The sequence below is a fragment of the Hyla sarda genome, chromosome 6, assembly GCF_029499605.1.
Source record: "Hyla sarda isolate aHylSar1 chromosome 6, aHylSar1.hap1, whole genome shotgun sequence".
In the NCBI taxonomy this organism is placed as follows: Eukaryota; Metazoa; Chordata; class Amphibia; order Anura; family Hylidae; genus Hyla; species Hyla sarda.
Window position 1 is genome coordinate 86,950,200 of NC_079194.1, and position 25,553 is coordinate 86,975,752.

The 25,553-nt window shown below is 41.7% G+C and overlaps 1 protein-coding gene across 1 annotated transcript in view; it reads left to right on the plus strand.

Annotated features, from left to right (window-relative positions):
- Positions 1 to 25,553, plus strand: part of CACNA2D3 (calcium voltage-gated channel auxiliary subunit alpha2delta 3) — a 1,201,789-nt gene that overhangs the window by 391,068 nt on the left and 785,168 nt on the right. The window contains exon 4 of the mRNA XM_056524384.1: positions 24,161 to 24,220. Within this exon, the coding sequence (XP_056380359.1) occupies positions 24,161 to 24,220 (60 nt within the window). The remainder of the gene's footprint in view (positions 1 to 24,160; positions 24,221 to 25,553) is intronic.

Sequence of the window (25,553 nt, forward strand, 5' to 3'; positions counted from 1 at the left end):
TGGGAGAATCATTGTAAAAACAGATACACTGGAGCAAGAAATGCAACATGTGAACGCAGCCTCAGGGAAGGTGTGATACTACTATACACGCTGATCCCATAGAAATGGGAGTTAGGAGGGGTGGGGAGGGTCTGAGAAACAATAAAAGGGGATCTGGTTGGTGATGAAGTCATCCTGTAGTTCACAGGAAGTTAGAACCATGAACTGACATCCTGTTCTGACACATTACGCACTGGAAGGTTGGGATAGTCAGACTGGTGATCACATGACCAAAATACTGTAATGAAACATTTAAATGGAGCTGTGCTGTGTGCATAATAGCGGCAAAAAGCAGTTGAGGCACCCTTGCTTCTTTTTGTTTTGTCCTTGTCATTTTATTCTTAGGTTTTCTCTGTATTAAAACATCTTATAAAAATCTGTGTTAAATATTAACAAAGTTTTTTGTCGCCCTCAGAACTAGCTCCTCTTTAATATTGACCAGCCAGGGGACAGGTGGCTCCTTTGTTGTTGATGTCTTTGTTAGTTTTCGAAACTGAATTCTTTTAAGTCTCATTTGATCTTTTTGATCCATATTTGGATGACATCTGAATCTTTTGGATTACAGGCATCAGACATTAACATATATTTCTCTACAGAAGATATCCAGTACATTTTCTTATTTGATACATGGAGGAAGATTGTCTTTTTGTTTAATGTGCTGTTAGTTTTGCTGAGTTACAGTTGTACAAGATCTTCTGGGATTCAGAATACTCTATACAGTACATCATTTATGAATAATTTATATCCATTAAAAGGTACTTGGAACTGAAACAAGCTTTTTTTTTTTTTCTTTTTTCTTAACTGTAATATTAGCTCACAACATTTAATTCCTGCATTCCAGTACTTTAATTTGTAATAATTATACTTTATATACTGGACACAATTTCCGCAGCGTCATACACAAAATTTTGTCCCTGTCCTCATTATGGCTTACATTCTAAACTTATTTATAGGTATGTTTTGCCGCGCTAGAGGAAACCTGCACAAACTCAAGGAGAACATTTAAACTCATTACAAGTGCTGTTCTTGGTGGGATTTGAACCTAGGACCCCTGCAACGCATTGCAATGCAACAATGCTAAACACTGAACCACCATGCTGCCCACATGTTTATCTTCTGTGCTGTTGTGTATGAGATACTCTAATATAAACTTTTTATCTGGTGCTTTATTCCTGAATTATGAGCTAGGTTCAAGTCCTCCAGTTATACCATGTGATCTGCACTTCAAATTATACTGTGTCTAATAGAAATTCATAGAAGGACTTACTTTTGGTCCACACAGAAAATACTGTATTTTTATTTAGAGATTTGGAAGGTCCTGAACAATTTTTTTTTTTTTTTTTTGAGGGAGTTATCTACTCTTCGGAGTCACCGAGAATTGTCAAGGAAACACAATAAGGCTACAGTATGTTCACACAGCAGAATTTCTGCCAAATCACTTCAATGGAATTCCTGCAACAGAAATTCTGCAGCAGAAACTTTGCTGACATCTGAATCCCTGTGAAGTGTGTTATAAATTCATGCAGCATTTCCATGCAGAATTCCATGCAGAAATTCTGGCGTGTGAACATAGCCTAAGATGTTTGAACAGAAGCTTCTTATTTCCTGATGTCTCCTTAACCCCTAGAGGATGCAGGACATACCTGTACACCCTGGCTTTCTGGTGCTTGGACACCAGGAAGTACATGTTCATCCTAAGAGGCATCTGGACTATGAAGCGAGTGCCGGAGCTCCGCTCACTTCTTAACCTGCAGGTCCCAGCTTCTAATGGTGGACATCAGAGATCATAATGATGCCTGCCTTTAACCCTAAAGATGTTGTTTCCAAAGGATATGGGATAAGATATCTGATCGCAGGGAGTCACCTCTGGGACCTACGCAATCATTGGACCAGAGCCACCATGCCCTCTCCATTCATGTCAATGGAACGGCTATGTGTTTGCGGTCACTCCCCCTTCCATAGACATGAATGGAGGGGATGTGGCATGACATCATGAACACAGCAGCTCCAAGCTTTCGTGTTCCAAACATCGTGGCGCCGACCCATAGTTTGCGTATGTCCCAGCGGCAGGACCCCTTATTAGACATCTTATTACCCATCCTTTGGATAAAATGTCTTGGGCGGGAAACCCCTTTAAAGGGGTTGTGCGCTGCCCTGAATTTCGGAGCTCCGCTCACAGCGTCCGGAAGTTCATTACTCCGAACACTGTGTGCGGGCTTCCGTGTTCGCGGCCGCTGGGTGTGACGTCACGCCCGGCCCTCATGACGTCTCGCCCGCCCCCTCAACAAAATTCTATGGGAAGGGGGCGCTACCGATGTGGTCTTTGGTAGAGGGGGCGGGTGTGACGTCACGAGGGGCTATAAAAGGCTGACTATAAAAATATGAATACAAAACATCTTTTTCTTCCCTTGTGTTTTTTGCAAATATTAATGATTTTATAATAAAAGTTATTTTTGGGGGGAAGCTGATGAGATGACTTTAATTAAACCTCTATTATTTGGTGCCACTCAGTTTCATGTCGTCCATGCTCTCCTGGAAAGAATGCATGACCTGATTCACATGTGTTCAGACAGTCTGCAGTAGTACATCTGCACAAAAGAGAATGCCTTGAACTGCCATGACATCTAATTGGCTTCCCACAATTGTGTTGTGGGAAAATGATCAGACCCCTGACAAACTACTGACATAGCCTCAAACTGTCTAAATGCCACTGTAAGCACTGACAACAGCATCTTGGTAGCTAAATAGAGGGATCAGAGCTTACTACGTGCAAGTTACTGTTGGTGGCTGTCAGCTGCAGGAAGCAGCCAGTGGCCATTGGGTATGGAGAGGGCTTTCCACACATTCTTAAAGGGGAACTCCAGTGGAAAACATTTTTTTTTCATATCAACTAGCTCCAGAAAGTTAAACAGATTTTTAAATTACTTCTATTAAAAAATCTTAATCTTTCCAGTACTTATCAGCTGTTGTATGCTCCAGAGGAAGTTGAGTAGTTCTTTTCAGTCTGACCACAACACTCTCTTCTGACACCTCTATCCATATCAGGAACTGTCCAGAGCAGGGTAGGTTTGCTATTGGGATTTGATCCTGCTCTGGACAGTTTCTGACATGGACAGAGGTGTCAGCAGAGAGCACTGTGGTCAAACAGAAAGGAACTCCACAACTTCCTCTGTTGTATATAGAGGAATTATAGAAATAATTTACAAATCGGTTTATCGGCACCAGTTAATTAAATAAAAAATTCCCACCGGAGTACCCCTTCAAGAAAATCTTCCATTATTGCATTTCTACCCTTACCTGTTTATAAGGTGTAATCCAGACCAACACCTCGTATAGGATTCCCCATCATAACATCAATTTTCCTGTTTATTTATTTTAACTTTTCTTGCAATGCAAAATAGGCTATACAATATTAGAATTTTTCCCTACACGCAGCAATACTCCTCTTTAAATAATTATTGCCTAGTTTCCCTAGAACAGTTAAAGCAATGCAATTCTAATTTCTGTAGTCTGTGTTAACAGTCGGTGTTTTTCAGTCTATAAAGATGTAAAGTAATCTAAGTTCGCTCTCTCCCGCTCGCTCTGCGCGCCTCAGCTTTCCTGAGCACCAATCATTTTTATATTTCCTTTGCACATCTTATGGAGTGACTAACATTAAAACATTGCAAATACAATTACATGTTGAGCGCTTTACACTGCCTGTAAAATACACAGAAAGTCTGGATAATTTATACCATAAAACACTGTTATGATTGTATTGTTAATAATAGTTATAATTATAGAGCACTCTCTTGGGAACAACCTACATAAAATCAAGTGATATTATGTTCCCTGTAACCTTCAAGCTGCATGGTCCCAGGGAGTTTGTTTATTCAGTTATTGCTGTGGATTGTGGGGCTTAACATATGGCGAAATTATTTAGTGTAGTAGCAAAGTTCTAGTACTGACACGGATTTTAATTATGTATAATTTATACTTCACACTTCATACATTCGTTTACACAGCTTAGCATTAAACTAAAGCATACCTCTACAGGGAGATAATGTGTCCCCTACTGAGAAGCCCTTCCTTTTCTGCAACATCACTACTGTAAAGTGTAGTTGTCCTAAAATATGTTATCCAGGAATAGTAAAACTAAGCTAGTATCTTCCAAAAACACCACCACTCCTTTTCTCAGGTTGTGTTTGGTATTGCAGCTTGGATCAATTGAAGTGAATGGAGCCAAGTTGTAATATCACACACAGCCTGAAGACAGAAGTGGTGCTGTTTTTGGAAGAAATTAGCTCAGTTTTTCTTTTCTCGGATAACCCATGTAACATTGTTATGACATACTGTAAATATTGTAGAATTATAGAAATGAATTCACCCATCCAATGAGATAGTGTTTGAAGCTTAATTGCTCCAATACAGAGATACAAATTTAGATTTAAAAGGGTAATCAACCCCTAGACATGTTTTCCCCTATCCAAAGGATAGGGGATAACATGTCCGATCATAGGGGGTCCTTTCATTGGGATTTCCCGTGATCTCCAGGCCGGCCCTGTGGCGTTACAGTCACGGAAGCCTCAGCCTTCACTCCACGTCACACCATAATCCCTCTATTCATGTCTACGGGGCGTGACGGCCAGTACACAGCCATCACGTTTTCTTCCCATGGATATGGATGGAGGGAGGGGGTGTGGCGGCTGTGATCACCAGTCATCCGGCACAGAACGGAATTTGCTCCATGTGCTAGATGACTGGGGTGCCACAGCTGAGATCGCGGGGGTCCCCAGTGGCCATACCCTCATGATCAGACATGTTATCCCCTATCCTTTGGATAAGGAATAACATGTCTAGCGGCGGAGTACCCCTTCAAAACATTCATGAATGCCCCTACAGGGGACGAGCTAAATGTAGTTCCCATCATCAAAATTATTGTCTTAGTAAATGCATTATATCACTTATATTGCCCTGGCCCTGAGTTACTGCCTGTTTCATCGCCTGATGCTACATAAACAGTTCTTCAGGTCATCATTTGATACAAGTTTTCAGCAGTCATACCCTATAATCCTTGTAATGCAATAGGACAGTACGTTTTTCCTACATCAGATTATATATACATATATTACCAGAGCAAACTGAATACCAGTACTGAATCACAAAAAATAGAATGGGATTTCAGCTCTGAAGCCTTCAGAATTGAGAAGGCAGCTCTGGACTATAACACAGGCAGTAATGTATGACTAGTACAAATCAATTCGTACAATCTTTTTATTTGGATCAATTCTAGATTTGTTTTCAAAGCTAGGCCTTTATAGGATGTCTTATAGTAACAAGAACACTATATATGAGTAGTCCGTGTCCAGATTTATTCATTTTAATAGACACATTCTACTCTACGTGATAAGACCCAGAGGAGTAAACGTTTCTAAATTGGAAATTTGCTTGTAAACCTCATTCATGTCTCCAGTTCTTTCATGGAAATGGACTTTTCCTATCAGTTATCATTTGCAGTCAGCTCCTCCAGAGCTAATAATATTTAGCTTTAATTTACACCCATATTTTCACTCTCTGTTAACTCTGTCTTGTTGCCCCTGAAGCAGTTTATAATAAAACATGTCACGCTCCGGTAAGTCATGCAGATCACATTTTCTACAGCTCATTAATTTACATGTGCTTGATCCTTGTATTTCAGTTTTTTATATTTAACCTGTTTATGCATTTTTTTTAATTAAAATTGATGAGGCTTTCTTCACAGTGGAAAGAGGAGGCTACAACTATAAGGCTGAGTTTACACACTGTGGCTGCCAACAAAAGTCATTGCATTCATCAAGTTCACTGTTAATCAAAGCAGTTTGATTGTTAATGAGAGCACCCATCACATCTCAGGCCCCTGTGTAATCCATCCATCAGTGAAATAATTTCTTCTTTTTTTTTTGGCCCCTTTATTGTTTCCACACATTCAGTAACTCATGCATTGTCATGCCGTTTGTTCTAAGATTGGCATTGTTGCCTTGCAGCACTGGGGTTTTTGGTTGGAGCCCAACTAAGGATAAACTCTGTATGTTGTTTGTATGTTCTCTCTGTGTTTGCGTGGGTTTCTCCAAGTACTCAGGTTTCTTCATAAACTCTAAGAACAAACTATATGGGCAAGTCACTGTGTCTTTATAAACAATGAAGGGGATGTGATGCCTGCAGGAATGATGTAGGCCCTCCATTGTGTTGGTGAGCATGAAGCGCGAAGGTCAGACCCCCACAAATAATGTTTAAGTCATGAGGACATAGAGTACATTAGTACCTCCTAAATGGTCCCTGAGGTTTCAATATATTGTAAACTAACTAAATTGAGGGATCACTGTTCATGCCGGATGTCTTTGTGATCATGACTTTAAAGGGGTACACTGCCCCTAGACATCTTATCCCCAATCATAACGGTCCTGCTCTATATGGTCTACACTAAAGCTATAGGCTCTTATGAATATGGCCAACTCTTCAGGTTGCCGGCCACAAAAATTTTGAATAATAATTTGGTAGATTGAATACATAAAACCAAATGAGTAACTTATAAATCCAAAACAAAATGTATAACAGAACCCCCCCCCCCCCCCAGCCTTCACACATCGGGACTCCCAGGCTTCAGGGTACATCCCTAGAGTTGCACCTCGGGGAGAACTACACTCTATATAAATAAGATGTAATGCACACTTAACCTATCCATCCAATCCCTAACTAGATTTACCCATTCACACATTTATTCCATTGGTAGCCGATACAAAGAGCCACTTTTTAAACTTTCCCTAGACAGACCATGTAATAGCACATAACACCCTTACATTGTCAGCTGCGTTACATCGAAAATTTCGGATTACATTTCTATTGTTAAATAATTAATTTGAAAGAAGCCTTTCATGTTCATGGGGATAAACACGTTTGATCTGGCAGTCTGTGCATCACAAGGAAAGCGGGTGCTTTTTGATACTTTTACTAGCCTTTCCTTTTAGCCTACGACTCACTCCTAATAGTGTACGAGAGTTGCTTCAACCTTCCTAAATGAGACACTGATGAGCTCCGACAGCTGTCAGGGATAATCTGAACCTGTCACCCCACTCAGCAGTCAAAACAGCAATTTGCAATATTTTATTCATCTCTGATTCATGAAGGAGATCGGCATTCAGGATCAGCCTCATTTTCTTAAGTTAAAATCATGATCTAACTGCAAAGTTCAGAACTTCTAATATCGTTTGTGGGTGTGAGGGGAAGCCTCGCTGACATGTTAATTGTCAGATTAAGATATTGGTTTAAGCATTTACTTATACTTTATTTAAACCTGCTAGGCTCTACCACTGAAGGTCACTTTCTGGGTCCATAAAAAATAATCACAGACAAAGTGGACAGATTAATTTGGGTTGAAACATGTTCCTTAACCCAAAAAGTGCTTACTTCTAATGCATAAATTTTTAAATTCCAAATTTAAAAGTAAAAAGAAAAAGAATCATTATTGGCATGTAGGTCAGTGATCAAACATATTGTTATAGAAGATGGTCCCCAAGATCCAGTCAAGAGCAACATCTTCATGTAGACTAAACACCCCTTTTTAAAGTATCATTGGTTTTATCCAGGTTTCTCTAGGGCATGTAACTTTAGAAAGTTTAAAGATTATAGTTGCCTGTTGTCTTGGTGTCTTAGGGGGCCCAATATCTTACCTACCAAAAAAGAAGAAACTGATTTTCTAGATGGATATTCTTACAGATGCTTCAGGCAAGTTTTATCTCTCGTGGTGTCAGTTCAGTTCTTTGGCTTTACATATTAGAACCTAATAAAAAAAAGATAAATACAACTTAAAGGAGATCTTCACCATTGAAAAGGATAGAGGATAAGTTTCAGATCGCAGGGGGCCCGACTGCTGGGACTCCTCGCGATCTCCTGTACAGGGCCCTGGCATGTCCTTAGGATAGGGGATACATTTTTTTTTTACTGGACTATTCCTTGAAAAATTAACGACGACACATGGAAAATTACAATGTGTCATTATTTAATTCATAAAACAGGCCAAATTAGAGAAAAATTTTGTGCCAAAATTGAGAACACTCATATTGCTTGATGGGAATTAAAAGGATAAGTAGCAGTGAGGTGCTGCTAATCAAATTCCCTTGATTAACTGATTATCATCACGTGTGACTAATGACACCTCTATAAAAGCAGAAGTTTTTGCAGTTTGCAGAGCTTGCAGCGGAATTTCCTGAGCAGATTACATTAACTTCATTGGGGGTCTGCAGATTTTCCACAGCGGATAACCTGATGCAGCTCAGCCCACAGAAGGAAACTCGTAGGTAATCCACCTGTGTGAACGTACTATATACAGGATGTAACTGAGGATCAGTATATGATAAGTAAAGTATGTACACAGTAACTTTACCAGCAGAATAGTGAGTGCAGCTCTGGAGTATAATACCGGATGTAAATGAGGATCAGTACAGGATAAGTAATATAATGTGTGAACAATGTAACTTCACTGTTACATTATGCGTTCTGGCCGTACATGCTGGCCGTGAGTGCATGGTTCCCTTACCTGCTGTAGCCCCAGTCCGTCACTCTCCGGGTGTTTCTCCTTCCTCTTCTTTGGCGTGCGTGTCCCCATCCCCAAGGGCATGTGTGCGCCGGAGCTTTAAGATTTAAAGGACCAGTACACTCATTAGTGTAATCCACCTCTGGCTCATTTATAAATTCCTCCACCCTCCTCAGTTTCCTTCCGGATCTTTGTTGCCTTGAGCCTGAGAGAAAGCATTCCTGTTATTGCCTTGCTGTGTATCTGATCTCTTGCTTTGTGACTCGATCTTGCGCCTCTGCCTCCTGCCTACTGACCTCCTGCTACGTCTAGACTACGCTACTGTGCCGCCTGCCCTGACCTTCTGCTATCCAGTCTACGAGCTGCCTTATCCCTCCTGTGCCTCGCATCTCCTCAGCCGCCTGTGTGGTCGAGCTGTGCCAGGGGTAGCGACCTGGGTGTCGCCTGCAACAGCAAGTCCATCCCGCTTTGCAGCAGGCTCTGGTGAAAACCAGCTGCACCTTAGACTCCGCTCCCTGGTACGGTCTGAGTCATCTGCCACACAGGTCCAGTGGATCCACATCCAGCAGAATGAGAGAGATAGAGAGCTGTGCTTGCTATTCTACTGGTGTGGAGCTACTGTGTACAGTTACATTACTTAGCCTGTTCAAGGGATTAGATTATAATGTATTTACACAGTGACTCCGCACCAGCAGAGTAGTGACTGCAGCACTGAGAGTATAATACAGCACAATCTCACACTGTGCTCCTTCCCAGGCTTTCTTATCTGGGGTGCGGTGCTGTGTCACCTCTTCTCTCTCAGTCTCTCTTCTGCTCCTCTTTAGCAGCGACATAGGGGGCATGTCTATGTCATGAGAGGTGCCTATGTGCCGCTAGAGTCTACTGGGGTCCTGAAGAACTTCCATTCCAAATAAATTCAATCTTCAAAAGCCCAATAGCGCTTCTTCTCTTCTGAGCATTGTAGTTCGCCCGCAGAGCATTTTACATCCACATATGGGGTATTTCCGTTTGCGTTACAAATTTTGGGGGTCTATTTTTCCTTTTACTTCTTGTGAAAATGAAAAGTATGGGGCAACACCAGCATGTTAGTGTAAAACATAAAACATTTTTACAATAACATTCTGGAGTAGACCCCAACTTTACCTTTTCATAAGGGGTAAAAGGAGAAAAAGCCCCACAAAATTTGTTAGGCAATTTCTCCCGAGTACAGACATACTCCATATGGGGCTCTGAATTGAGAGCGCACCATGCGTATTTGAGGCCTAAGTAAGAGATTTGTACAGATCCGGATGCAAGAATTACACTTGCCTCTGTTACCAAAACTATCCTACAGCAGTGTTTCCCAATCAGGGTGCCTCCAGCTGTTGAAAAACTCCCAGCATGCCTGGACAGTCAATGGCTGTCCGGCAATACTGGGAGTTGTTTAGCAATAGCTGGAGGCTCCATTTTGGAAACAGTGTCATACAAGACATTTTTTTATTTTTAATTGGGGGAGGGGGCTGTGTAGGGGTATGTATATATATATATATATATATATATATATATATATATATATATATATATATATATATATTGTGTTAGTGTAGTGTAGTGTGGTGTTTTTAGAGTACATTCACATGGGCGGGGGTTTAAAGCGAGTTTCCCGCTGGGAGTTAGAGCTGTAGCGGAAAATTTGCTGTATCTCAAACTTGCAGTGAAAAACTTGCTGTAAACCCCCGCCTGTGTGTATGTACCCTGCACATTCACATGGGGAGGGGCAAACCTCCAGCTGTTGCAAAACTACAACTACCAGCATGCCGTTTGACTGTCTGTGCATGCTGGGGGTTCTAGTTATGCAACAGCTAGTGGCACACTGGTTGCAAAATACAGAGTTTGTTACTTAATTCAGTGTTTTGCAACCAGTGTCCCTCCAGCTGTTGTGCAGTTACAACTCTCAGCATGTATGGTCTATCAGTGCATGCTGGGAGTTGTAGTTTGCAACAGCTGGATGCACACTGGTTGCAACACACTGAGTTGGGTAACAAACTGTGTTTTACAACCAGAGTGCCTTCAGCTGTTAAAAAAAACTACAACTCTCAGCATGCAGTGACAGTTGAAGGGCACGCTGGGACTTGTAGTTATGCAACAGCTGGAGGCATACTACTAACACTCCCAGCATTCCCTCTGTGGATGCTGGGGGTTGTAGTTATGCAACAGCTGGAGGCACACTGGTTGCAAAACACTGAGTTTGTTACTTAACTCAGTGTTTCACAACCAGTGTGCCTCCAGTTGTTGCAAAACTACAACTCCCAGAATGCCCAGACAGCTGAAGGACATGTTGGGAGTTGTAGCTATGCAACAACTGGAGGAGAACAGTTTGGAGACCACTGTGTAGTAGTGCCCTAACTGTAGCTCTCCGGATGTTGCAAAACTTTAACTCCAAGCATGCCCAGACAGTCCAGGCATGCTGGGAGTTGTAGTTCTGCAACATATGAAAGGCCAGATGTTGCAGAACTACAACTTCCAACATGCCCTGACTGTCTGGGCATGCTGCGCGTTGTAGTTTTGCAATATCTGGAAGGGCAACAGTTTGGACAACTGTGGCCCTCCAGATGTCGCAAAACTACAATGGCTTGCTGGGAGTTGTAGTTTGGCAACTCCTAGAAGGCAGCAGTGAAGATCACTTACCACTGATCTTCATTGCTGCCTCCACCGATGCCTCCGCCACTGCCTGCTTACTGCAGCCGGTCCCGTCGCTGCCTGCTGCCGGTCCCTCGCCGCTTCGGCACCAGCCGCCATCTTCCTCCCGCTCTGCCTGGACATCCAGGGCTGGGGAGAGTGGGTATTTTAACTTTAACCCCCTCGCCCCCAACTGTCATTGGTCGGTGAGTCCTAACTGACCAATGGCAGGGGATAGGAGGAGGTGGCACCCCTGCCACCTCGCTCCTATCCTTTAGGATGATCGGGGCTGTCTCTGACGGGGTGCCTGCTGAATGATTTCAGCAGGCATCCTGGTTCGCCCAGCACGCGGCGGGGACCGAAATTCTCACGGGCATACAGGTATGCCCTTGGTCCTTAAGTACCAGGGAGTAAGTGCGTATCTGTACACCCTTAGTCCCCAACAGATTAAATAGAAGTAATTTACAAATCTGTTTAATTTTCTGGCACCAGTTGATTAAAAAAATATGTTTTCCAGTGGAGTACCCCTTTAATTTAATACACACTGCGTCTGCATTTTGGATTAGTTTTTGTTAAAAAAAATTATAATAGCAGTGTAATTTGTCATGTGTTGTTGTTCATTTGAGGTTGACTTTACCGAACTAAGAGGGACATGTCTAAAGTTTTGACTGGTCGGGGTCTCAGTGCTCAGTGTCCGTACTGCTTCACTGGACATCCCTGTAGAGTTCAGTGCATTTGTTCTCCTTTACATTTGTGTATGTGCTACACATCCGATTTGATAAACTTTGCTCTAAGGGAAAACTCATTAAAGTGCATCTGTGAAATCTTGCTAGTAAATGGGCCACACGGTGCACAAGCAGAATACCTGTAAATTGCAGTCATACCTTTGTAAATCTCTTTTGTGAGTTGTTTCCTGAAAAAAAAAAAAAAAAATTTATAGACAGTCATGAGCAGTTGGAGAGGCGTGGCCCGGGGTCCGCTAGGCTCAGAGGCTGAAAGTCCATTCTCTTTTACATCATGGAATCTTCTGTATGTGTGATTAACACAGGTCCCCTGCGCATGCCTCGTTCATGCGGTGAGTCTCAAGGATCGGTAGCAATGCAATATCTATCTATCTATCTATCTATCTATATATATATATATATATATATATATATATATATATATATATATTCATGGCCATAAATGTTGACACCCCTGAAATTTTTCTAGAAAACGAAGTATTTCTCACAGAAAAGGATTGCAGTAACACATGTTTTGCTATTCGCATGTTTATTCCCTTTGTGTATATTGGAACTAGCACAAAAAAGGGAGGAAAAAAAACAAATTGGACATAATGTCACACTAAACATGGGCTGGACAAAATTATTGCCACCCTTTCAAAATTGTGGAAAAATAAGATTGTTTCAAGCAAGTGATGCTCCTTTAAACTCACTTGGGATGTGGGCAATATAAAAATCACACCTGAAAGCAGATAAAAAGGAGAGAAGTTTACTTAGTCTTTGAATTGTGTGTCTGTGTGTGCCACACTAAACATGGACAACAGTAGGAGAAGCCATATATCTATAAAACAAAAAGCAGAGCTCCTCATAGGGCAGTATGTTCTAGACAGCGTAGATGTAGGTGGATTTAGGATGCACAATTGTTTCAGTGGTCCTCTCACCTGGCACGGTTGTGTAAATGACACAACTACGCAAGCGCATTAAGATAGTGGTGCAGCCTCCCGGTATCAGATCCAGCGATCAGCTGGCCGATTATTAGCAGGGTGTAGATGTAGAAGGAAAACCCGGTTCCACGGCGCGATCCACAGAGTCAGTCATATGATGGTGATAAGTATATAATATATATTTATTTAGCCAGGGTGCAATGCATTTCGGGGCATGGGATCCCCTTCATCAGGCAAATGGGCATAACATTATCGTGGAACCGGGTTTTCCTTCTACATCTACACCCAACAGTAGGAGAAGAGAACTGTCTGAGGACTTGAGAACCAAAATTTTGAAAAAATATCAACAATCTCAAGGTTACAAGTCCATCTCCACAGATCTAGATTTGCCTTTGTCCACAGTGTGCAACACTATCAAGAAGTGTGCAACCCATGGCACTGTAGCTAAACTCCCTGGGAGTGGATGGAAGAGAAAAACTGATGAATGGTGTCAACGCAGGATAGTCCGTATGGTGGATAAGCAGCCCCAAACAAGTTCCAAAGTTATCGAAGCTGTCCTTCAGGTTCAGGGAGCATCAGTGCCAGCACAAACTATCTGTCGACATTTAAATGAAATGAAGCGCTATAGCAGGAGATTCAGGAGGACCCCACTGTTGGCACAGAGACATAAAAAGCAAGACTACATTTTGCCAAAATGAACTCGAGTAAGCCAAAATCCTTCTGGGAAAATGTCTTTTGGACAGATGAGAACAAGATAGAGCTTTTTGGTAAAGCACATCATTCTACTGTTTACAAAAAAGGAATGAGGCCTACAAAGAAAAGACCACAGTACCTACAGTGAAATATGGTGGAGGTTCAATGATGTTTTGAGGTTGTCTTGCCACCTCTGGCACTGGGTGCCTTGAATGTGTGCAAGCCATCATGAAATCTGAGGATTACCAACGGATTTTGGATAGCACTGTACAGCCCAGTGTCAGAAAGCTGGGTTTGTGTCTGAGAACTTGGGTCTTCGAGCAGGACAATGACCCCAAACATATGTCAAAAAGCACCCAGAAATTGATGACAACAAAGCGCTGGAGAGTTCTGAAATGGCCAGCAATGAGTCTAGATCTAAATCCCATTGAACAACTGTGGAGAGATCTTAAAATTACTGTTTGGAAAAGGTGCCCTTCCAATAAGAGAGACCTGGAGCAGTTTGCAAAGGAAGAGTGGTTGAACATTCCGGCTGAGAGGTGTAAGAAGCTTATTGATGGTTATAGGAATCGACTGATTTCAGTTAATTTTTCCAAAGGATGTGCAACCAAATATTAAGATAAGGGTGCCAATAATTTTGTCCAGCCCATTTTCCGAGTTTGGTGTGACATTATGTCCAATTTGCTTTTTTTCCTCCTTTTTTTGGTTTAGTTCCAATACACACAAAGGGAATAAACATGTGTATAGCCAAACATGTGTTACTGCAATCCTTTTCTGTGAGAAATACTTCATTTTCTTGCAAAATTTCAAAATTTCAGGGGTGCCAACATTTATGGTCATGACCTGTGTGTCTATATATATATATATATATATATATATATATATATATATATATATATAACTCCAAGCGAAAGAGCCAGTAAAGACCCCCTCCGTAAGTGCACATGGTCAGCCAACTGGCAGGTCAGTAGTCCATAAATATGCAATCTCCACCACAACACAAAAAATCAGAGGTCCAGGATCAAGTAGAAAGGCTTCCAAGTTTATTCAGACCATAAATGTGATAGCGGTGCTGCACCGCTATCACATTTATGGTGTGAATAAACTTGGAAGCCTTTCTATTTGATCCTGGACCTCAGATTTTTTGTGCTGTGGTGGAGATTGCATATTTATATATATATATATATATATATATATATATATATATATATGTGTGTGTGTGTGTGTGTGTGTGTGTGTGTGTTTTATATACATTTTATATATATATATATATATATATATATATATATATACATATATATATATATATATATATATATATATATGTAAATGTATTTATATCTAGTTAAATAATCTAGCTAAAAAATGTAAATAATGTAAATAATAATGTAAATAATATACATTTATAAATCTCCACTTTAATGGCCTCGATAGTTTTAAATGATGTCGGTTAAGTAGATTTTTCACAATTAGTCTACATTAGCAATTTTGATAAAATACTAAAATAAGCCAGATAGTAGTAAGAACCATAGAGAACAGCACCTAACAGGAGTGCATTTTCTATAAAAAGTATAAAATATTTGTAACCTAGAATTCTGGGTGGCACAGCCAACACATGCTTAAACAATTAGTATATCGAAAGCTTGTTTCTCAGGTAATAGGGGTGGATCCAATATAGAAGCGATCTGGAGGTGCCAGGATGATGAATTAAAGTAGACTAAATGTATGCACAGACTAAGATACAAAAGGCATCCTGCACTCACCGCTTAACCCCTTAAGGACGCAGCCCTTTTTCACCTTAAGGACTGAGCCCTTTTTCGCAATTATGACCACCGTCACTTTACAAATTAATAACGCGAAAACTCTTTTACCGAATATTCTGATTCTGAGATTGTTTTTTCGTGACATATTCTACTTTATTTTGGTGGAAAATTTTCGGTGTTAATTGCATCCTTTTTTGGTAAAAAATCCGAAAATTTCCTGAAAATTTTGAAAATTTAGTATTTTTCTAACTTTTCTAACTCTAATTGTAAGGAAAATGGATATTCACAATAAATTTTATTTTTCTTCACAAACACAATGTGTCCACTTTATGTTGGCATCATAAAATGGACATGCTTTTGCTTTTTGAAAAAATTAGAGGGCTTCAAAGTAGAGCAGCAATTTTCAAAAATGTCATGAAAATTGATAAATCTGAAGGGACAGATGTTACAGAACTACAACTCCCAGCATGCCTGGGCAGTCGAGGCATGCTGAGAGTTGTAATCTGGCAACATCTGGAGGGCTACTGTTTTGGGCACCACTGTAACAGTGGTCTCCAAACTGTGACCCTCCAGATGTTGCAAAACTACAACTCCCAGCATGCCCAGACAGCCTTTGGCTCTCTGGGCATGCTGGGAGTTGCAGTTTGGCCCCCCTAGTGGTTGCCACAGTAAAGATCGATTTACTTTCACTTTCAATTCCCCCCCCCCCCCCACACTGTCGATTCCCTACCTGATCAGGATCCTGCAGGCTCCAGCGAAGATCCCAGGTCCCCAGGCATCTTCTCCTGTAGGTATGGCCTCCATCTTCTTTCCAGAGCCCCTCGACATCCAGGGGCGGGCAGAACGGGGGGTCCCCCTGTCCTGCGCTGCCATTGGTCAGAACTCCATTCTGACTAATGCCAGGGGATAGGAGTAGATCGCAGCTTTGCGACCTCACTCCTATCCTTTAGGCTGATCGGGGCTGTTGCTGACAACGCCGATCAGCCCTATTTTCCTGGTGATCGGGTCACCAGAGACCCAATCAGCCCGGAATTGGAGAAAATCGCAAGTCTGAATTGACATGCGATTTTCTCCGATCGCCGACATGGGGGAGTCTCAGGACCCCCCTGGGCGATGTGCCAGGGTGCCTGCTGAATGATTTCAGCAGGCATCCGGCTCCGGTCCCCAACCGGCTAGCGGTGGGGACCGGATTTCCCACGGCGTATGGATACGCCCTCGGTCCTTAAGGACTCGGAATGCAGGGCGTATCCATACGCCCTGTGTCCTGAAGAGGTTAAACCGCAACTTTAGGCTCCAATTGTGGAGATAACCGGAGGACCAGGCTGTGAGAACTGCGTGGTGTGCTCTGAGTGCCAGGTCTTCCTGTTATCTCCACGATTGGAGCCTAAAGTTGCGGTTTAAGCAGAGAGTGCAGGATGCCTTTTATATCTTAGTCTGTGCATAAAAGTATAAAATATGCTAATGTTATATATGTAATAATAAAGGTTTATTCACTTTTAAAGACCTCCATTTCCGACAGTTGCCGGCAATGATGATTTTCTGTGATAATTTTCCTCCACAGTTGAACAAACACATAATCCAGCAATGTCAAGAGGCCTGTGTGACCTTTTACTTGGTTTCTCTGAACTGAGTTGGGTGCCAAGCTGTTTAATGAGGATCTTGCTCGATGTAAATAGAGTGTGGTTTTAATTGATATCATAGTTGTTTGAAGAGCTCGGTCCCAGTAGAGATTGTTTTTCACCCTTTTTTAAATTCTGTTTTCCGTACTGTTTAATTTACTGGAACAAATAAAATGCTGCACATTTGCGTTTTGTGTATTGGAATTAAAGAGAAAAGTCCCTTCCTAAGTAACTGAACATCCGAGACAACAAGAGGTTCACAGGGAGCCGCATTCGCTGTGACCTAATTATGGGAATGGAATTTTGCTTAAGCAAACAGATGTAATCCTTTGTCTTTAAAGCATTAATACTCTCTGTGTTTTGGTGATACAGCGGCACAGTGCCCATGGGCTCATGCAGCTCCCTAGAAGGTGCATGTCACCTACATAGCAAGGTACCGGATTATTTTTAGCTCAATCAATATATATATAAGAATTACATTAGGATAGGATCAAATTATATCTGTTGTACGTGGTCTCCACAAAAGTGTTTCTTTGCATGATAATAAATACTTCACATAATGGAAAAGAAGACATGTTCACAAACAGAAAGGATATGTCTGAAAACCATAGCACAACATGTGTGTATAGCTTGTACGTCATCAGACAGTATTGTACTTTATAAAGTGTTACAGCTACTCTACATATGATGCACCTAGGCACTTTAATACCTGTGACTGTGATAGATCCTGGTTGTACCCAGTGAAGATCTGCCCCCTTCCTGATTAGTTTATCAAGAGGGGTGCAAATGCCAGAAAGACAACCCTGATGCAGTGTCAGTTGAAATGATACTTTTATTTATTACCTAAAAAAAAAAATACACAGGGGCTATATACGGTTATACGATGCCATGTGTAAAAGGTTACGTGAATTTGGTGTTGAAAGCAGCTAATTGGTTATATCTTTGTCAGGATTCGGAAGGCTGGTGGTGAATCCTCTGTGTCAGTGAGGGATTGGCGTGGACCGTACCGGAGGACCGGTTCTAAGTTGCTACTGGTTTTCACCAGAGCCCGCCGCAAAGTGGGATGGTCTTGCTGCGGCGGTAGCAACCAGGTCGTGTCCACCGGTAGCAGCTCAACCTCACTGACTGCTGAGACAGGCACGGTACAAGGGACAAGGCAAGAGCAAGGTCAGATGTAGCAGAAGGTCAGCGGAGGCAGCAAGGATCGTAGTCAGGGGCAACAGCAGAGGGTCTGGAACACTGGCTTGGAACATACACAAACGCTTTCACTGGCACTGAGGCAACAAGATCCGGCGATACCAGGAAGGGGAAGTGGGTTTATATAAGGAGGACACAGGTGCGGTTACTGATTGGGCCAGGCGCCAATCAATGGCGCACTGGCCCTTTAAATCTCAGAGAGCCGGCGTGCACGCGCGCCCTAGGGGGCGGGGCCACGTGCGCCGAGACTGAGCAGACGGAGGACGGGGCAGGTGAGGAGATTGGGATATGAGCCGCGGGCGGGCAGGCGCGTCCCGCTACGCGGGTCGCATCCCCGCCGGTAACACTAATGCAGCGCTCCCGGTCAGCGGGTCTGACCGGGGCGCTGCAAGGAGGTGAACGCCGCGAGCGCTCTGGGGAGGAGCAGGGACCCGGAGCGCTCGGCGTAACAGTACCCCCCCCCCTTTGGTCTCCCCCTCTTTTTATCTGCTTGTCTCTTCATAAGAGACGAGTCCAGTGGGCCAGACTCTTGAGTCTCCCTCCAGATAACGGAGAAGTCTCGGGTTATTTCATCTACGGCAGGAACTCCAGAAGAAGTGGGAATGGGGAGGGGGGCAGAGGGTGAATCCTGCCATGGGGCAGGGTGGTACCAGGAAGGAGGCTATGAGGAGGCAAGATCTCTGCTTGCTTTTGCAGAAAAGATCAGAAAAGCCCTGGTAAGCCTTGGGAGGGCCCGGTAAAGGTGGAACCTCAGGGGTTAGACAAGTGGGAGCAGATGTGAGGCATCGTTTGTGACAAGAAGGACCCCAATATTTGATCTCCCCGGTGGTCCAGTCGAGGGTGGGAGCATGACGTTGGAGCCACGGCAGGCTGAGAAGAACTTCAGAGGTGCAGTTAGGCAGAACGAAAAATTAAATTTTTTCATGGTGAAGTCCAATGCTCATGGGCAGGGGTTCAGTGCGGTAGCTCACAGTGCAGTCCAATTTTTGTCCGTTAACAGAAGAGATAGAAAACTGCACAGGACTCCTCTCTCTATTAAACTGCATTGTCAGCAAATAAAGGAATAGGGGTCCTGACCTAAGTACCTAAGAGTCATGGACAGCAAGGGAATATAAACACAATACCTTTCTGGTCTATGTGGAAAATAATATGCCATAACAGGAGGCCTATGTGGATCTTTGCTGTGGGCCCCTTTTCCTTCTTTATATTTTTTTTATATATTATTATATTATTATTATATGTTTTTAATTAAATCCCACAACTAATAAGCCAACCTAGTGGTGGCAAGTTCTCTTTAAGAGCTTTTGTAAACACAATGCTTTCTATCAGAGCTGTCCTGCATGTGCTTTATTGCAGCATTTATATCATTTACTCAGTTGCTAAGCCTGGAAGTGTTCTCTCTGTCTGCTATTTATGCCACATTTTCAGTGGTATTTATCCAAATGTGTAATTATAGCCATTAGACATTAGAGAACATCACCTCTTGATAAATGGAAAGCGGTAACTTGTTTCCCAATAGCAGCTCACGAGCGTGTCTCAGCTCCATAACAACAAATAGTGGATGATCAATCCCATTTTCTCGCCCTTGCCTTCCAATTTCCCATGTTTTTTACAAGTTTCATAGTTTGCCCCCTGTGAATTACTAATGTGCAAATACATAATAGTAATGTGCTACTGCCTGATATGAAAACATTTTGATCTTTTGTAGCAAGACATTAGTGGGCCCAGGGCAAGGATTACATTAGTGAATCCCCCCCACCAAGTCCCTTGACAAAATTTTTTATAGAACAAGGTTAGGCTAGGTCACAGTTACTTTACTGCTTTGGGTAATTTTAGCTGTAAGTTGATGGTTTTTTTTTTGCTCATGGTTTATCTACATGTAAATCCTGTTGCCCAGTGCATAGGATCAATAAAGGTTCACCAGCGATGCAGATAACATACATATCTCTCTTTACCTCTCTATCTTTCTACATATATCTATATATTTATGCATTTATTGTGATAAGATGATTTGTATGGCTGTTTGCAGAGCATGCAGGACTGCCATCAGGCCACCTATAGCTACAGCCTGAGCCCCTAGACACCCTTCATTAGTGAGAGGGGCTTGGGGAAGGCATAGTATGTCCACAAGGTGGCAAGGGAGAATTGGGTGGAAGAACAAAAACCTACGAAAAGCTACTAAGCCCCACCTACTTAAAAAGCCCCCAAATACTAGTGTACAACTCCCCCCTGTTGCTCTTATGAGGAACAAACTGTAAAGTACAAAGGCTATAAGGTCAATGATTGTAATTACATCTCCTGAATTTCCTATTTCTTTGCTTTTTGTCTGAAATTGGATTCGCCAATCTATAAAAATAATTTTGCCTGTGTGGATAATCTATCCATTCTGCCAAAGATCCCGCTCACTATCAACTTTCCTATTTCTTTCCCATTACATGTTTTACTCTGATTTTCTGCTTCATTGCATTAGATTTACAGTAATTATACAAAGAAAAATATATGTCTTTTGTCTTTTTTCTATTTCAATATCCAACACTTTCCTTTACAATTTGGAAACTGAAATAGTATATTCTTTACCAGAACAGGAGCATGGTGCTGTACCCATACTGTGTACTGGCATGTGACATGCAAATAACCATCTAGTGCCTATATAGCATCATGTAGTCTGGTACCCAAATAATAGTGCTATACCATGGCCAAATGACAACTGTATACAGCTCTTAATACTATCACCATGAACAGCTACATGGCTGTTATGGCTAACAACAAGTCCCATTTAGGACAGTTAATCTTTATTTTGAGACCACTCTGGAATGCTTCAAAAATAGCGACTTTATGTGGGGTTTACATAATCACCATTTCTTTTGAGGCCCAGACAGCCTGATTGTTGCAGCAAAATTGGGACTGATATCAAGTATGAACAATTTCTACATCACACTGCTATGCAACTAATAATACTATTTGTGGTGGTCACAAGCCTCAGGTGCCAGGCTGTTGGTGCTACCCTCCAGCAAAGATGGCTAAGGATTCCTATCCAGTCGACATCTTTGAGTCATTGGGGAGATTTATCAAAACCTGTAAAAAAAGGAAAAGTTGATCAGTTGCCCATAGCAACCAATCAGATCGCTTCCTTCATTTTGCAGAGGCCTTGTTAAATATGAAAGAAGCAAGCTGATTGGTTGCTATGGGCAACTGGGCAACTTTTCCTCTGCACATGTTTTGATAACTCTCCCCCCATTGTACTATAATCATTTGGAAAAAAATAAACTTTTAGTAGAGTCACAAACAGTGCATCCACAGTGTATATGATGCTGCAGATTTGTTGCCGGCAGTTACAGAGCGATAGCCAGCCATCTTGCCTCGGGACCTAGGGGGGTTTCTTATAAATATATATATTTATAAGAAGGTTGCAGCGAACTCTTGGTCAAAAAATGGAGGCTCTTAGTGCACTTTTTGATCAAAAAGTGTCCCTCATCCACCACGCGGAGGTGGTCTCATTTCGGATGGGACCCTAACACTCATTTCACTCACCTCTGCCTGGCATATAGCCTCTGAGTGGGTGACATGCTGGATCCACTATCAATTTAGAAAAGCTCCTGTGAAACAGGAAGGGGTGCACGACTACAGAGGGTGCCACTCCCCCTAAATTGCACAGCAAAAACATAAACAAAAAAAGCCAGTAGAACTACCTAATACACGGGTGCACACTGCTGTGGCAAATACAGAGTATACAAAAAAGAAGGTTGCAGCAACACTCTTGGTCAAAAAATGGAGACATATATATATATATATATATATATATATATATATTTAGCACTCAAGTGGTTCCTATAAAAATAGATTTTGAACTTTCGTGGAAAATTTGAAAAATGCTCATATTATTATAAGCCTTCTAATGTTGTAAAAAAGTAAAATAATGTTTAACAAATTATGCAAGCATAAAGTAGGCATATTGTGAATGTGAATTAATAACTAAATGTATTTGGTGTGACTATTTCTCTTACAAGTAGAGAGTTTCAAACATAGAGAAATGAAAATGTTTCCAATTTTTTACAATATTTTAGAGTTTTTCACAAAAATCGCTTCATGTATCAACAAAAATTTACCACTAATAGAAAGTACAATATGTCTCGAAAAAACGATCTCTGAATCCCTTTGCCAGGTAAAAGCAGTTGAAAGTTATTACCACTTAAATAGACACGTCAGATTTGAAAAAATGTACTGGGTCATATAGGCCAAAACTAGCTGGGTCATAAAGGGGTTAATAGGGTTACTGTGGCTAGCATTGTTATGAAACAACTGTGGATAGTTCTGGTGGCACTGAGACATGACTTGAAGCTCCTGGGTACCAGTTGTAAACTTTTAACAAGGTGCCACCTATCATGAGCCACTTCAGGCACAAGGGCACCTCTTAAATCCCCTGATATCACTTGTGTGAAGGCATTGGAAAAATGGCGATAACCAACAGCACTCAATATCTCACCATTAGGTGATAGTCATCGGCCCACTTTACCGGGCTGGCAGTCCAACAGCCCAAAAATACACAATATCCTGGATGCAGTAGCAGCATCCAATTATGATATTTGTAAAAATGTTAGTTACTTTGGGGGAGATTTATCAAAATCTGTGCAGAGGAAAAGTTGACCAGTAGCCCATACAAACCAATCAGATTGCTTCTTTTATTCATGTAAATGCCTCTGAAAAATGAAACAAGCGATATGATTGGTTGCTATGGGCAACTTGCAAATTTTTCCTCTGCACAAATTTTAATAAATCTTCCCCAATGTGTTTTGGAGACCTTCCATTAATACTATCATTGTCTGCAGAGGCGTAGCTTGTAGCTTCTGGGCCCCAATGCAAAATCTGCAACAGGGCCCCTTATGCCAATTATAATACTGGTCTCTTATGGGGAAGATGTGCTTTGGGGCCCCCTTAGGCACCAGGACTCTGGTGCAACTGCTACCTCTCCCACCTCTATAGCTATGCCCCTGATTGTCTGTTATTGAACTGACAAGGGAAGCAGTATCTCTAAAATGTGCAGTTTTTATTTAAATTGCGCTTTTATTTTTATCTTCTGGACTAGATCTGGTTCCATATACATGTATGAGGGGTAGGGTGGCACCCAGATTCCATCCCTAGATTGTTTATGGGATCATGTATGTTCTAAGTATCCCTGTATCATTCTACCATCACATTTGTATGCCTCTTTATAACCGCAGATACAGTGTATTTGAGTCATTTTGTATATTTACACTTCAGTACAAACAGATTCTACTCTTAAGTAATTATAAAAAGAAAAAAAAACACATCCCAATGAAAGATGAATCTATTTCAAAAGGAACACGAGCAGCACATTCAGAATTATTGATCCTCATATTCATGTAATAGAGAAATGCAGATTAGTGATGTCCTGCTGTTCTCTTCTTATTGATTACAGTGAAATAATGCTGTAATTGTAATGTATAATGATGTTTATAAGCTTTCCATAATCTGCCATATCGATCCCGAGTTTCTTTGGCTGCCTCTCATTCTATAGTTCAGACCGCTGACGCTTGTTGAGAGGTTTTAAGGCCGCATTATCAAGATGTCATCATTACCTATCCCCTATAATCTTCCCTGATGATGGTGATCACAGGGACTGAGAAGTTCTGATCTGATGTGAGGGACATTGAGGAAAATAATTTCTTTATCATATAAAGAAAAGCAAAGTTACAAAGCTGTAGGCTTCATGGGCATCATTCACTGTGGATCCCGGGCCCTGTGTCACGGACATCATAGAATGCTGACTGTCTGACTATCATGGAGCGGTTGCCTGTCTCATAATGCAGATCCCCACTCCAAATGAGCTCCCCCATATAGTGCTTCTTCTGACCAACCCCACCCCCCCCCCACCCCCACACACACACCATTGGATTACACTATATTGACATATGTCTTTTATAACTCCTTACTAACTGATATTTATCTCCATTTTCAGAGGTTGGTCGAAGCAGCTGAGGAGGCGCATTTGAAGCATGAATTTGATGCTGATCTACAGGTAAGCTAAGCTGTCATGTACTAGAAAAGGTCATTGCTTATCTTATTTTTTACAGACTTTACTATTTAAATGTTACTATTGAAATTTTCTTTACTATTAACCCATTTTAACCAGAGGATTTTTTTTATTTGTTAAGGAATCTAAAAAAGTAGATAACCCCCTTAAAAGCATGTTATTTCTTTTTTTTTTTTCTATCTCTCTTTCATGTTCCTTTAGTATATGAGACGAGAAATATATATTTTTTTCTATTACTAGTGTGAAGGATTCTGAAAGATTCCCATACTGGGCACTGTAGCACAGGCGCTTCTCATTTGTGTGACCCTGGAGAAAAGGGCTCCAGTAACATGGCCGAAAATTGCTGTGTAGCACTCCCTGATAGGTGCTTAGATGCAGCTAATGCAAGTGAACAGGGTCATGCTGTAAACTGCAGCATGATCCCATTCACCTACATTAGCTGCAGTGCAGCAAGATTCAGGGAGTACAGTGCAGCAATTTTTGGCCACGAGACCCATGTCATGGCCAGTGGCAATCTGACCTCTAGCCATAATGGTTAGAGAAAGCCTGTGAAAGAAACCCCTCCACAGGGCATACAATAATAGAAAACAAAGATAAGAGGGATCAAAAGGCTTGTACAGGCTTCTTGTGGCTGCATTACATCTGTCTTTATAGTAGATAAGTGTCTGCACCTGGAGGGAAGCAACCACTGGGACCCCCACGATCTTTAGAACTGGGCCCCATTCTCCCAGCTGAGCACTCCGACACCCACCTTCTGATACATAGTAGTCTCAGCACTGACAGCCTGCTTAGCCAATCACTGACTTAGGGGAGAGATGGACCCCTTTCCAGAGATTGTGGGGGTTTTCAGCAATTGCCCCCCCCCCCCCCCATGATCAAACATTTATGAGGATCAGACACTATTCTGAGGATAAGGGATAACCCATTTAAGTTATGTTTGGCACTGCAGATCAGCTTTATTAACCCCTTAAGGACCAGGCCATTTTACACCTTAGGACCAGAGCGTTTTTTGCACATCTGGCCACTGTCACTTTAAACATTAATAACTCTGGAATTCTTTTACTTATCATTCTGATTCCGAGATTGTTTTTTCGTGACATATTCTACTTTAATATAGTGGTAAAATTTTGTGGTAACTTGCATCCTTTCTTGGTGAAAAAATCCCAAAATTTGATGAAAATTTTGAAAATGTTGCCTTTTTCTAACTTTGAAGCTCTCTGCTTGTAAGGAAAATGGATATTCCCCCCCCCCCCCCAAAAAAAAAAAAAATTATTCACATTTCCAATATGTCTACTTTATGTTTGAATAATAAAATTGA